General features: G+C 46.5%; 1 protein-coding gene and 1 long non-coding RNA gene across 27 annotated transcripts in view; both read left to right on the plus strand.

Annotated features, from left to right (window-relative positions):
* The window catches only part of LOC137852156 (uncharacterized), a 30,849-nt gene extending 21,224 nt beyond the window's left edge, over positions 1-9,625 (plus strand). Inside the window, exons 2-4 of one of the 3 annotated variants that reach the window (XR_011093683.1) lie at positions 4,421-4,613; positions 4,713-6,583; positions 9,019-9,625. This is a non-coding gene — a long non-coding RNA (uncharacterized lncRNA). Of the gene's footprint in view, positions 1-4,420; positions 6,584-9,018 lie in introns of those variants that run through there. The other 2 variants (XR_011093681.1, XR_011093682.1) reach the window with 2 other exon arrangements.
* Positions 9,626-10,995: 1,370 nt separating this feature from the next.
* Positions 10,996-14,964, plus strand: part of PARD3 (par-3 family cell polarity regulator) — a 444,438-nt gene continuing 440,469 nt past the window's right edge. For 11 of the 24 annotated variants that reach the window (XM_068673537.1, XM_068673543.1, XM_068673538.1 and 8 more), the window contains exon 1: positions 11,001-11,436. In XM_068673537.1, coding sequence (XP_068529638.1) covers positions 11,317-11,436 — 120 coding nt within the window. In that variant the 5' untranslated portion in view covers positions 11,001-11,316. Of the gene's footprint in view, positions 11,437-14,964 lie in introns of all 24 variants that reach the window. The other 13 variants (XM_068673532.1, XM_068673546.1, XM_068673548.1 and 10 more) reach the window with 4 other exon arrangements.

Here is a 14,964-nt window from a genome sequence, read left to right on the forward strand (position 1 = left end):
ATGAAGAAGAAAACTGGCCCTATCAGCCTCAGGGATCACTGTTCTCATGATTGCAGGAGAAAAAGGAGATACTTGAGATAATATACTGAGATTTGGGGCAGGGAGGTGTTCTGTGGTATTTTCTCAAGGAGCTCTGTGCTTTACCAGCTCTCTTTCCCCATCAGGTGAGAGTAAAACAGAGACAAGCTTCTGCAGAGTGCCTGTTGAGTAAGGCTGAGCTTGTGGCAGCTGGGAGCGTGGCCAGGATTAGGCAGCTCCGGGAGGGAAGCGCTGGACTCCCGAGGAACCTCTGCCCCCAGGGAGGGCAGGGCTGCCTGGATGTGTTACTGACTCCTTGGTAGGCAGTGTAATCCTCCGAGCAGATATTCAAATAGGAACACGAGCCTGAGCCTGGTGACAGCCAAATCTTACTGCAGTTTGGAGGTAGATCAGGTGCCTGTTGGATTCATTTCTTTCCACTGTAGATGCTGACACCCAGATGGAAATGCTGTGTTACTTCAAGCTCCCTTCTAAGTTAAGGGTGTCACACTGAAGGCTTTGTCCTGGGCATACCTGTGCTTAAAATGGCAACCAGTGCTGTCTGCTGTGACTGACAAAGCCAAGATCTCTGAAATGTATCCCAGATAGAGCCAATTGCTGGTTGTTATTGTCTGAATGTTGGGAAATACATAGCACAGTAACAATATTCTCCATCTGCCCTTCAATAAAGTCTATAGAATTTAATGAAATAAAACTATATCATATTTATTTTATGATTTCAGTACAATTGTTACAATACTGTGGGGCAAGCCAAGAAAAAGTTTTAAATAACTCTCAAGTCTCTGGTTGAGTAAGATAACACAATATATGTTTTCCTTCATATTTCCAGAGTCCATACATCCCCCAAGTATGTATTTTTCTCTGAGGAAGTACATCACAGGACAGTTTAGTGCCGAGTGTCTGTGCAGTGTTCCACAACAACAAATGAATGGTTTCCCTGGTTTGCTGCCTAGGAAAACCTGTTAATTTGCTTAGTTGCAGTACCAAAGATACATTGAATAATTTTGCATGCATGGAAGCAGTGACTCCACAGCAGAATAGGCAGACACCAGCAAAATGATGCTGCTAATCCTTCTGCTTCTATAGTACCTGTTCCGACTTTGCCTAGTCATTCAGTGCTCCAAAACAAGTGCTCAGGATTATTAAAGCACAACTCCCCAGTGAAACCAGCAATGATGTTTTGCGCTAAGTTAGCGTAGGTAATAAAGCACTACACGAGCGAAATCTAGAGAAACATCTTCCATGTCTGATAAGTCTGGCACCTTTCACCACCACTAAAATTACTTCCAGCCTCCCACGCACTCAGGCTGTGCTTTACAATTAGTCCCACTAGCATCGATGAGAAAAAGCCTCCCGATGATGCTGGCAGCTGCAGCAGAGTTATCCTTCAGTACTGGGTCCCATGCGGCCTGGGCCCACCATGGCATATTAAAGAAGAGGAACAGAAAGAGAAATGATGGTTGGGAAGACTGAGAGGCAATATTAGCAAAAGGAAGCTCCCTCAAGTGCTTTGAGTGGGCATCTCTCACCTCCCTCGGTTGGGTATATGTTGGGCTTATATTAGGGATGAAAAGATTTTTTTTTTTTAGTAAGTGGCTGTGATATCATGTATCTGTCTATGCAAAGAGGAAACATAAATATAATTTTAAAAAAAGGAATATAAATATTACATAAACACTTCAGAAAAAGGGAATAGATGAAATTAAAATCTGATGAAAAAGAACAATGTGAAAAGTTAGAAAAAATCATCATATCCTAAAAGCCTGAGACATTTAAAAAAGTAAGAAAGCGTATTCACTGTATCAGAATTAATAATGCAAGAAGATGCTATGGAAACAAGCCTGACCTGTAAAGATGGTCAGAATATATTAAAACATTTGTATGATGAACTGCGAGAATCCAAAGTTGTGGTCGCTGCAAGAGCAAAACAAGTTCAGAAAGCTGCTCTGTGCAAGAGGGTGCCTGGAAGTACAGAAGTAGTGAGAGACTTACGCACAGGAGCTGTTTCCTGTCTGGGAAAACAAAACAAAACAAAACAAAAACGATTAGGTTCATCAACAGAAAAGCCTCAGGTGAGATGGAGAGGATCCATCGAACTGAGATTTCTCACAGACAATCACTCCCTGCAGAGCTTTCTGGTGAGGATGTTTATTTACTCGGCTGCCAATATGATGCTGGCTGAGCAGCGAGCCTTGTGGCAGGCGTGTAACTCAGAGCGAATATTAGGAGGTTAAGTGCTGACATAAATCATGTCGTGTGTGAACATTCACACCGACATCTTATTCTTATGATTTTGCCCATGCACATGCACGGTTATTCAAATTAACCAGATTGCTGTGGATTATAAAGCTTATATGACTAAAGTGTATTCAGTTCTTTTGTTGTTGTTTAAAAAATATAAAATAATATAGAAAATCTATATCATAAGCTTTTTTCAGTTTTCCTGATAACCCCTAGGTTTTTTGAGCAGAGGTAAGAAACTTGGTGAGTAAGAATATGCAGAGATAGTCCTCTCCTCGAGTAAGTACACTGTAAAAAAAAAAGGGCTTTGAAGCATGCCGGCCATTGCAGGCTGTGATCTGACCTACAGTGGTGCTGAGCGTGCAGTCTGCCCGTTTGGGACCAGGTCAGCAACCTGTGGGAGAGAGGTGGAGATGAACACCCCTGGGCAGGGACCTCCAGACAGCTTTCCTGCTCTGATGTAGCTGTGTCTGCACCACTGCAACTTTGCTACTCTAGGAGCTGGAAAACACGGGCTCAGTCCACACCTCTGCCCAGTAGTTATAGGCTTCACAATTTATTCCAGGAGCCAAAAGAAAGTATAGGGAAAACAGAGATCGTGTGCTCTCGCTTCAAGCTGTGAGCTGGAGTAAGTACTGGGTTCGGTAAGGAATCAAACCTGGAATCTTCAGCAGCTTATTGATAAATCTTGCAAGGAAGAAAATGCTTTGCAAAACCATGTGTTGAGTGAATCATCTCTATCTGCTGTGTAATCAGCTTAACAGGCTAATAAGAAATAGTTTTCCATTATAGAAAACAGTTGTTTGACCCTGGCAGATTTTAATTATTGAACTCTTGCAACAGCCTATCTGTAATTAAACCTCTTGTCGGCTTCCCTGGGTTTCAGGTGGGGTTGTGCATTTGTAATTTCAGTGGTGTAAGGAAGACAGCCAATATTTCACTCCTTGAAAATGGTTATCATTTCTTATACACACTGCATAGAGATATCCCATGCTTTAATTCCACTGTCTTTCTGGATTGAACATTGAACTAGACTAATGATTCACTGCTCTTGGATTCATCAATTTGAGGCATAATTTAAGTTCTGAATAATTTACTAGTAAGAAGTTGTGTGGGTTTCTTTTTCTTTTTTTCTTTTTTCCTTTTTTTTTTTTTTTTTTTTCTATCAAAAGAGGAAATGAACTGCAAGAAATACCACTGAGGGATATCTAAGGCACATTTACCTCTGCACAGGAGTAATTATTAGAAGCAGGGTGCATAGAAGTCCTGGAGCAGATGTCAGGAGGGGTGTGAGGGCAGCACCACGGGATCAGCACGGAGCAGCGGTGTGTGAGCCGCTGGCACACGGGAGGGCTGCGGAGCCGGTGCCTGCCCAGCAGCAGGAGGATCAATAGGGCTAATCCTGTCTGGCTGATGCATCTGGTTTGGTGTGGATGTGCAAGTTTATCTGCTCTAAATTCTGCTCTCAGGTCTGACCATGTGGGCCCTGCAGCAGGACCTGTGCTCATGAGTGGTGCTCTATGAGTCTGTAATCCTAGGTGTAGGAACTTCTCCTTTTTCTGTGGACTGCTGAGCATCTGCTTGATTCCCTGTGTGTCATCTGCTGATGGGCCTGTGCATAGGACAGTTTGCTGCTCGGTAGAATGAGATGAACCTGACTGAAGACCCTCATGGCCTTGTGCAGTGGCTCTTGAGCTGCTCAGATGTTGCTCTCCTTGGGGTCGCTTCTGTAGCGTGCTGTAGCCTGTTTGTTGCAGCAGTCAGCAGCAGATGAAAACCCCAAATCTTGTGATTTCATTGCCACTGATTTCAGCTCTTCTTACCAGTTGCACCTCGATGCACTCGCTGTGTACCCGTGCCAGGCTGGCCCGTTGGCGTTGTGCTGGAGAAGGCAACTCAGTTTCGATTACAGATTTTGAATCTTTGCAGACCAGCTGAAGTTGCTGGGCTTTTTCTGGAAAGAATTAAAACATCCTTTTGCTGTAAAACACTGCACGGAGTGTTAGAAAACATGCTCATTTACTGTCATTTTTTCAGTCTTGAATAAAATGTTTTTTTGGCAGGCTGTGACAACCCATCACGTATTTTAACTCCTGGGGATTCTCCTATTTCATGTGTTTCTTCTTTTTACTGATTTCAGCAGCTGAATATACATTTAAGGAAGACAAACGGAAGGGAAGGCAATAAAAGGATGTGAGATGGAAGAAGAAATGGGAGAAGATATGGAAAAAGGAATAAAACAGAGCATGAGGAGGAGAAGAAAGGAGGCTTTGAGGGTCGTTAAAGGAACGTGGGGGAAAGCAGAGCATGAAACAGACCACGTGGCACCTCTGGTTCTTTGCTTCTTACTTCATCTTCCCTACATAAGCCACGAATGATTTTAAAAACAGTGTCCAGATTTCACCTGTCTGCTTTTGCCCATTCTTCTGCAGGAGCTACAGGTGCCCAGCAGCACTCAGGTCTGCCCAAGCACCTGTTGGGAAGGTTGGGGAGGCTGCCAGGGAGCCGCTTTGCTGCAACCCTGGAGGTGACCACACGTGTCCTGGTCCCGCTGCCTACATGGTGTGTAGCTCACTGCCTGCCCGTCCTCTGTGCTCCGACACTTGGCTGCTGTGCTACAAAAAGCGCTCTGCAGGTGCTACGGGACTTTGCTCAGGAGCAAACATTTACACAGGAGCGACAGTGTGTGTTTTCAGCGTGAGCAGTGCATTTAGCTCAGTGTGTAACAAACAGGGCATGTGTTCCAAGTGCATGCCTGCATCTGTGTTCCTCCAAATTCCTGTGCAAATTGGAAAGCCTCTGCTGCCATATCAGTACCCCATGCAGTCCTCCCTCTTACCAATGACATCAGGAGAAGCTGACAAAAGGATGTGCTTCCCTTCATACCTACCAATATTTTCCTGTAATCATCAATAATCACCAAGATAACTTGCTATTGAAAGCCATGATTTATCCCATCCCCTTTCATCACAACACGGGTGAGAATAAAGCAAGGCATTAAACAGGGATCCCTAAACAGGAACAGCAGCTGAGAAATGTGTTCTTAGCATGTTCATAAACCACTTGAATAGTTGGTACAGTGGAATATACATACCATCGTGTTTTGATAGGTATTTTGTCTGACATACCCCCTGGGTGTTCCTCTTCATGTCACAGGAAGGTATTTTTTTAGGAATGCTCATCAATAGATATAACCTGATTGTGGTAAATAATTTGGCATTGCTTCTGTTCAGAAAATGGGTTCCTCTGACGGTATCTGAATTGGTTCCAGCCCTGGCAAGTACTTGACAAACAGAGCCCAGTGCTGCAGTTCTGTTTTAATGTTGTTTATTCATTATTTCGGTAGGGCAGATAAGGCCCTAGGGCCTGATCCAGTGCCCGCAGAAATCAGCGAGAGGCTCCACAAGCCTTTTTAGTCACTGGAATCCTGCGCTCTGGGTCTCAGAGTCCACAAATCTGTGCCAGGAGCTTCGTCAATAACTGAAAAGCTGGAAGAAGAGCAATGAGTAAACTTCTGGACAGCCAGAAAGGAGGAAAGGGGATTGAAAGCCAGCAATAAATTCTCAGCAGAGACAAAATGTCTCCAAGTAGCTTTTGTAGATGCCGATTGAGAAGATAAGTGACCTCTGAAACTTTCAGGAAAGCACCAATGCTCTAAAGGCTTTAAGACAAAATGAAAGTTAACGTCTCGGGTCTTAAATTCCATTTACTCTGCAAGTAGCCTGTAGTTCAGTCTTCTGTAAATTAACTATGTTCACCTTGACTTCTTGTGGTGCTCGTAAATCCCCCAAGTTCTACTGTTCTTAGTGGTTTTATTTTTTGCTGATTTTAATGATAATTGATGGCTTACAGAAAAGTTGCTAAGAACTTACTTTTACTAATTAAACATTTATATATTTGCTCTAAGTATTATAAAGAGAGCCAGAAATCTACTTAGATTATCCAGTGTTTTCCATGCTGAAAAAACATTGCGATTTTCTTTCAAAACATTGGATTTCTTGTTGAGAAAATCTGATAGCCGTATCTCGAGCTGCCCTTTGAAATTTGTCAGGAATGAAATTCCAGATCTGTTAAAAAGAGTATTTGGTCCATCAGTGCCAGGTTTACGCTTGTCTGCTTTGCTGATACTCGTTCCAGCACTGCCCTCTCCTCCGTGGCAGGATTGCTGTCGTTCCCAGAGCAGTGCTGGATGCACAGGACAGCGTCCCATGTCTTCTGGCCTCTCGTAATGTGAATTTAATCCTTTTTGACCCGTGGAGTACATGCAGTGCATGGGATGACACCTGGGACTGGGTAAAGCAAGGTGTGTGCACGTTTTATGACAATTTGTAGTTCTGGGAATGGGTCTGTAAAACCCTCAGCATTCATGCAGACTGTGCAGGTATCTCCTGGCAATGCCCCTTTGCCCCTTTCTCTACTCTGGACACCCCTGCTGTCTTCACTCTTTCTACAGAGCACGTTTTTTGCTTTTTACACCTCTAGCCATTCTGCTTCCTTTCCTGTGGATTATTTCCAAGAGTCCACACCAAGAAGTGACCCCAAACTCAAACTCAGTCCTTCACAGTGCTCAGCGCAGTGAAGCCAGTACGTGATACATCCTACAGGAATCACCCCAATCGAACCAACTTGAGGAGGGCTGAAAACCACCAGAGACTTAGTAAGGAAATTGTTAAAACCCCTTGAACATAATTCTGTTTAAACTACAATAAGGCCAGTAAAGATCTAGGGGACAAAGCAGTAAGTTCACCTTTACTTGTCTTCTACCCCTAACCATCTTTTCACTGCCTGAAGTTACTGGTGGCACAGGTTAGAGCCCTGGGCTTGTGGCTTTTCCTCAAATCAGGGATTCTTCTTTGCTACAATTTCTTCCTTCTGTTATACTGCAAAGACAGTTCTTCTTGTCTACCTAAACTTTGCATGTGAGTCTCCAGAGCATGACATTAACACCTGTGTCTCTGTAATTACTTCTTAATGATTTAAGGACTTTCCATTCTCCAAATCCCTGCCTGTGTTGAGAAGTTGTAGGCAATAATTTTTAATTCAACTTTATTTTTTTCCAGGCCAGAGCTAGCCACAATTGCTTAATAAGCCTTAATGATTTTCTCATTCATAAAAGTAGATGCTAGGAACTACTGCCTTGCTCCTCTGTGGAAGTCCTGGAATTACATAGGAAAAAAACATGAAATACAGCAGTGGAGAAGTCAACCCGTTCCTGTAGTTATAAAGTTATGCATAGGAAGATCTCAAACAGCCCCATGCATGCTTGATTTGGTAAGAGTAGAGATACAGAGTAAAAAGTCAATGATTTAGAACACCAAAAGTCAGATATTTAAAGAAATGACAAATATCCAAGTTAAAGTTTGTCTAATAATTGAGCAGGAGGAGAGTTAGGGCAGGTCAGGATGTTAATTCATTAAAACCTAGTAGTGTTTTGTTACAAGTCCTAAGTAATTTTTGAAAATGGCACTTTGTACTTACATCAGGTGCTGCAGGTGTTTTGTTGTTGTTGTTTTTGTTGTAGTCTTTTGTTTTTTTGACTGCTTTATGTAACCTAGGCCCTCACTTTTTCATTATTATTATTATTATTATTTTAATTTGACTTCTGTATGATTTAGATAACATCTTTTATTTTTTTAACTTAATTCTTTGAGGAACAGTATTGATCTCCAGTTTGACACTGGTCTTTCCAGGGCTCTAAATTAACTTCTGCTTGTATTAAGGGAATGTCTGTATTTGAAACTGCATCAGCTTCAAGCATACTGTAAACTAAATCAGTGTCTTGTCAAACCATACCATGAAGAGATTACTAAATCCAACACGTGCAGAATAATTCCATATCAGTTCCTCAACACTGAGTAGAACTGGAGGATAAACTGTGAAGTAGTTCTGGAAATTAGCAACGTTCCAGTACCTGGAGATTTTTAACATTCAGATAAAACTTACTTGTAGTAATGTGCACTGGGTTGCGAGATTCTCACTCCTTGTACATTTGTGGTGTCCACACCAGAGATTTCAACCACTTTTAAACAGAACACGGATATTTATCATCAGTAATCATAAGCTCTGTTTCTCTCCATCCCCTGCTCCATCTCCATCTTCTTTCTGCCAGACTGCCTCTCAGTGGAAGCCTTCCAAGACCGTACTGGTTAATAAATGGATTGTCAGGTTCTGGGGTATCTTAGCCCAGAAAAGCTCAACATCCAGACATATATATACCTGCCACCCATACTGCAACATGGTGCCCTCTCATTAAGTACACAGAAAGTACTTGTAATTTTTGTAAACCAGCAGCTCTTGCCAATTTTTCTCCTGATTAGTATAATCCTTTTCTCATAATCTCTTATAATAGTGTTTTATACTTCATTTATCTTACATAATTAGACCTTGGACACTCTCACAGACTTGTTACTTTTGTTTGTTAAAGCTTTCTTCTTTCTAAGACATCAACAAACACTAAACTTTGTAAACTGTATTCAAAATGTTTTCAGAATCCTGTATACGTAATGTGTATGTGTGTGTGTATCCAGCGAGAAAGAAACTCAAATCTCAAAGGTCCTCGCTCTTGTTAGCACTGTCACTATTCAAGCGATAGTCCTAGAGTTTTGGCCTCAAGTCAGATTCCAGGATAAACTTGTTTTTCTTTGTACTTCACTACTGAATTTTCCCATTTTAAACACTGAATAGAAAAACTGTCAATATTTCTTTCTAAACTGTTTTAAGTTTTTTTTTTTTTTCCAGGAGACTGTTAGAACAGCTGGGAAAACTGCCAAGAAACTTGCTAAAGACAGTAAGAGCCGGGATTAGATCACAGGAAAACATGAAAAACCTGTAGCAGTGTCGGAACAGTGAAATAATTGCTGTTGACCAGCAACTGTATCTATTAATAATAAGTTTTACAGCAGTGTGGTAAAGTTCCTGATATGCAACATTATGTTTCAGTGGATACATGCAAATGACTGCTGAAACATAATGTTGATCGTTACAAAGTCTATGCCACTGTAAAATTGCTTCTTAAAGGCAGTATGTCTTGGAAGAGTCTCTATTGACTTCACATTTTTACAGCTGTTCCTGCAAGCTTCTCAGATGATGCCTATTAAATCAAGGATTTATAACTCTTTTATCCTCTCAGTATGTTCTCGGCAGCTCTTATGATCACCTAGAAAGCACAAAAACAGCAGGTTAATGGAAATTTTCAGCGTTTTCCAATAATAAATTTGATAGGCTATGGCCATAAAATTGTGGAGCGTGCTCAGTTGTCTCAGTCGCAAGCTGGAAGCTGTTTACTCCAATTTTATTTCATTTCTGCCTTCCTGAAATCCTGCATGCTGCCGTTCTATTCAGCAGAAGTGAAACGCTGGGGATAAGATAAAATATTATAATAGGGCAGGTGTGCTTTTTTCCTGCTTTCACAGGCAGCCGTATCATTTCTCATCAAGAATTCAGATCCTCATCTATGTCATTAGTTCAGATAAGTCAGGTGGGTAATGGAAATAAAATCAGCATCTAAACAAAGCAGAGTCACCTGTAGACTGCTGTGTGGACTGTTTCATCTTTGTGCGTCCAGAAGCTTTCCAAATTTTCCACTAGTGGAAAAAAATATGGATTTCAGGGAATTTGGACAAGACGTTTGAGGGACCAATACAAACCGACTCCTCTTCTTGCTTCACTTGGAAGTGCTAATTAGAATGCAAAGGGCTAGGGTGCAATTCTCATGATACCGTTGACTTAATTAGGCAATAATTTAAACCCTTGAAGTTTTCAGAAAATCATTAATTCTGCCCTTTAACTATGTAGCCACAAAACTGGCTATAGCTCTGCCATTTGTATCATGTCTGAAGTTCTGAAAGTTACTAATACCACTGCCTATGGGCACCAGAATGGACTACCAACCACTTTGTGTCTGTGGTACCACTAATAAATTCAGGGGAAAAAAGGCATTTTCCCTGCCTTGCTGTCCTCCAAACTCCACCTTCACCCTGCAGTTACTTTGAATTTCACCGTTTATACCCAAAAGCAACACGTTGTCAGCCCATACCGAGTGTTCGGTCAACTGTGCAACTCCATTGTCCCGGGTGAAATCCATGAAAAAATGCGAGTGATATCTGCAAAACCTTTTGACTTCTGAGTGCTTTGAGGAGAAAATTGCTCGGCGGTTTCATTGATGCTGGTGGTGGTGGTGATGCACCAGTTTTCTCCCCTCACTCTGTGTTGGTTCAGTCGCGTTATCAGAAACGCAAAGGACCACGAAGAGCACCTGGATTTGTGTGGTGGCTCTCCCAAACATCAGGTGGGAAAGCAGAAAGTGGAAAGCCAAATTGTGTGGTTTAGTGTCTTGGTTTCTTCACACTCACACCTCTGAGGGAGATCACTCAGACACACGCTCTGATTTTGGGGCGGTCCCGCGCGGCCCCAGCAGCCGGGGGCTCGAAGATCCTTGCGGGCCCTTTCCAACCGGGGACATTTTGTGGTTCTCCGGGTCATCGAGCAGGCAGCCCCCTGGATCAAGGCCAAGCATTCCCTGCGAGATCCCCATGGGGCCGCGGGGGTTTTTTACAGGCTCCCTAGCGCCAGCCCGGCGGCTCGGGACCCCGACCCAACCCGGCGGGCCACCGGCGCGGCCCCTCAAGCGCCGCCTCAGCTCCTCGCCGGCCCCCGGCGGCTCGGAGGGGGGCTCCCCGCCGCTCCTCCCGGTCTGCCCCCGCCCCGCTGCAATGCCCCGAGCCTCCGGAGCGGGGAGGCAGCGCCGCCAGCGCCCCGCCCGCCGCCACCGCCGCCGCCGCTGTGCCGGGGCAGGCGCCGAGCAGGTGGCCGCGGGCAGCGGCATGTGAGCGGCCCCCGCCTGCTCCCCGCTCCCCCTCCGCAGCCAGGCGGCCGCCGGGCCCCCTCGCCTTGCCGTGTCCCCGTCCCCTCGTCGCCGGGCCGGCCGGGGGGGGCGGCCGTGGCGGAGGGCGGAGAGGAGGAGGAGGAGGAGGAGGAGGAGGAAGGCTGCGAGGGGCCGGAGGGACGCGGGAGCAACCCCCCGCACCCCCCCGCAGGATGAAAGTCACGGTGTGCTTCGGGAGGACGCGGGTGGTCGTGCCCTGCGGGGACGGGAACATGAAAGTTTTCAGCCTCATCCAGCAAGCCGTCACCCGCTACAAGAAGGCGATCGCCAAGGTGAGGGGAGACGGAGGCGGGGGTCGCGGGGGGTGGGTGGGTGAATGGATGGATGGATGGATGGGGGGGGGGGGGGGGGGGTGCGCGGGGAGCGGCGCCCGCGATCAATATGGCGCTTCCCGGAGCGGGGAGGGAAAAGTCCGGGCTGCCCCGCTCCGCCCTTTGTTCGCCGGTGCCCGGCGGCCAGGAGGCGGCGGCGGCCCCCGGCGGGGTGCGGTTGAGCCGCGGGGGCCGCCCGCTCCCCGGCCGGGCGCGGAGGGACGCGGGGGCCCCGGCGCGGTGCCGGCTCTGCCTCCCCCCCCCCCCCCCTCCCCAAACCCCGGGGCCGTGGCGCCGAGCGGGGCCGGCCGGCTGCGGGCCGGGCGCGGGGGCCGCTGGAAATCCAGCCCCAGGCTTCCCGGCCCTCCAGGCCCCGCGGGGACGGAGGCCGGGGGCAGCTCCCCCCCGAGGGGCCCGGAGCGGCTCGGCGGGTGCGTGAGGCCCCGGCCTGCCGAGGGGCCGGTCCCGGCTCCCGCTGGTGCCGGCCTCCCTCAGCCCCATGTTGCAATCGGTGCCAGCAGGCTGGGTTTGCCTGCCGCAGGAGAGCTGCTGGGGCTTCAGCCCCGCTTTTTAAAAACCCTTCTTCTTCTCCTCGCACGGCGTTGTTGCAAAGTTCTCAGTCAGCCGGTTTGTCGGGACGGGAAACTTAAGCAAGCTCCCTTCCCCCCTTTTTTATTTCCACCTGGCTCGTTCAAGCGGTGGGTTCAGCTTCGCTTCCGCAGCCTTTCCGGTGGTCTTCACTCAATCGGGACGTTTTGTTTTGGCAAATGCTGGCTCGGAGGCTGTCTGGAACCGCGCCTCGATGCTGGAGGAGCTCTGTGGATAGGACTGCCTGGTCTGAGAGGGCTCCCAGCAAAGTTTTTCAGATTAGTTTCCTCAGTGCTGTGGGGAGAAAAGTAACCAATGTTCCATCACCTCCCTGCTTTATGCCCAACGATCGTGGTTTTGGAGGGAAAAACCAGGAAACGTTCCCGATACGCTTTTATTACACCCCTTGCAACAGTTGTGTCTCTGGCTGGAGGAGGAATAAAAGGGTTTGCGGGGAATGGCCGCGCACCAGCTGTTACCTGCATGCTGCAGCGGGGCGCACGGCGACCTGCCCGCATGGGTGAGGCGGTGGGCGAAAGCGCTGCAGGTAACAGTGAGCAGCCAAACGTGTCCCTCAGGGCAGCTCTGGGTGCTTCATCGGGGCGTTCAGATGAGGAGAGTTTGCAGAATTCGTTCTTCAGCGTGACGACACTGATAAAAATTCATTATTTTGATGTCTCGTGTTCCAAACCCGTGTCCCGTGGGGAGGTAGCTCGGCTGGTGCCGCCCTTTGCTCCTGCCTCCAGCTGTTGAGCTGGGTTAGGGGATGGATATGATGCAGCAGAGGGAAGGCGTGCTGGGCACCAGGAAAGGGCTCTGGGAAAGGGCTCTGGTTGCAGGTGGCACGGCTTGTGCAGGAGGGAGGTGGCCCACCTGTGGAAAAGCAAAAGCGTTGTGATGTAACTTCTTCAAATGTGCTGGTGTATTTACTAACAAGACCATTTGCAGATGTGCAGGCGGACTTGGCCTGCCCCTTGGTCCCCAGTCCCCAGAGCTCTCCATCCAGGGTTTCAAATGACACGTTTTTATTTATTTATTAGTATTTATGTGGCGGTTATGCTGTATGCCAGCGGTATGGACTTGAGGTAGTCATAATTACTGGGATTGCTTCTATTATATGGAAATACTGTGGTTGAAAGCGCAGTAAGCAGAGTCCACGGGCTTTTCTCTGAGTGCTGTGTATAGGCACTGTCACACCTTGCTTTTAGCTTAACTTCTGAAGCTTTTCCACAGCGATGTGTGGCAGTGAGAGACGGCTCCTCAGCGCCTGGTGAGCAAACCCATGGTGTGCATTCTGTGCTCTCTGTAGCATAACAGGGCTTCTGTGGCAGAATTTCGTAGATTGCTGCCTGTTTGTAGCACTTAGATAGTTTGTGTCTGTGCTAGTGTAGCAAATGAGCAAGTCTTCCCTTCAGAAAGAGACAGAGAGGAAACAAAGTAATTCCCGCACTGCCAGGGTAAAGGTATGTGGGCACATCTGGCAGGATCTGGCAGCTGGCGTCAAGCTGACACCGAGCTCTGCTTAACCACGACTGTGTTGTTAGGAAAAAAAAGCATATCTGGTGGAACATTATTCAGAATACTTTAATTATGTTTATGGTTTTCATACTGACAGGAAAAACAGCGTTTCTCATCCTGCGAAAAAGAGCGTGCCTGCTCTATGCAGCAGTTCCTGCAGGAGAACCACTTGAAGCACACGAGAGCTGAAGTGCCAGCTGCGCTGAGCCCGCCTCACGCTTTGCTGTGGTTTTCAGGTTACGGTTAGGAATAAGCTGCCCTGCCTGGGTAGCGGTGGCCAGACAGCAAGGCTTCGCGCTTGCAGGCTGCCACGAGCAAGTAACTTCAAGCTCTGACCTCAGTTTGAGTTTTCTCGACTTGGTGTTATTTAGGTTAAGTAGACGTGCTGAGAACGGAAAGAACGCGGGCAAAAATAACGAAGGTGATAGTAAGGTTCTCCTCTCTGTGAAATGTTAAGACTGTCGAAGAGCATATGGACGGCACACAATTCACTGCAGTGTGTTGTGGGTGCTGCTGGCTTTGCTTAGGATGCATAAATCTCAAAGCAGAAAAAATCAGGCTGGATTAACACAGCTCTCAATGCTAAATCTTTAAGTACTGAATAACTTAATATGGCGGGCTGTGCTCGGGGCTTGATCCGTGCAGTGTGTACAGGAAATCTTTCAGAGCCTTTCCTTTTAGTGCAGGAGAAGCTTTGTGTCTGAAATGTGCTCCGTTTTTCTTCCAGCTGTGTTTGTGGGGAAGGAAGAAGTGAAAATAGATGTCTGAGAAGTCCAGCTGTCCAGAGTAACTGGATGTGGCCAAAATTGATCACGGTCCATGAGATCTTGTTCACACGGGGGCATACTAACGACGTTTTGTTTGTGGGGCTGGCCTGGTGCAGCCTCTGGCACAGTTTCTGCAGTGAGCATTTAACGAGTACGGTTTGTTCAGGTGGCGACTGGCCTGGGAAGTTTGAGGTGCGTTTCCCAAACTCCTCTTGTCGAGGAGGTCAGAGGCTTGGCAGGTTTTGTGTGTTTACGTAGTTCTGCTCATGGCTTTCTGTCAGTTTTTTTGAGGACAGAAAACTGCTGGAGTAAGGTAGGAAGGAGTTTTGAGGAGAGGGATGTCAGCTACACTTGATTTTCTTATCATTAATGGAAAGAAATTGTCAGCTACCCCAAAAGGACACAGACAGGTAGGTGTTTGTGAAACATAGCAAATGATTGACTATAAGCTAATGTGGAAAGTTTTCCTAAAAATAATGTAAGGTTGGAATGCATCAAGTAACCTTTTGTCAAAAGGAATTGTACATCCATCCTGTAGCTTTGCTTTAATCTGGTTCTGGTCAGAGATATTTCTGATTTTTATTTTTATTTTTGATTATTTATTTGTTGGTAACTT

The sequence above is a fragment of the Anas acuta genome, chromosome 2, assembly GCF_963932015.1.
Source record: "Anas acuta chromosome 2, bAnaAcu1.1, whole genome shotgun sequence".
NCBI lineage: Eukaryota > Metazoa > Chordata > Aves > Anseriformes > Anatidae > Anas > Anas acuta.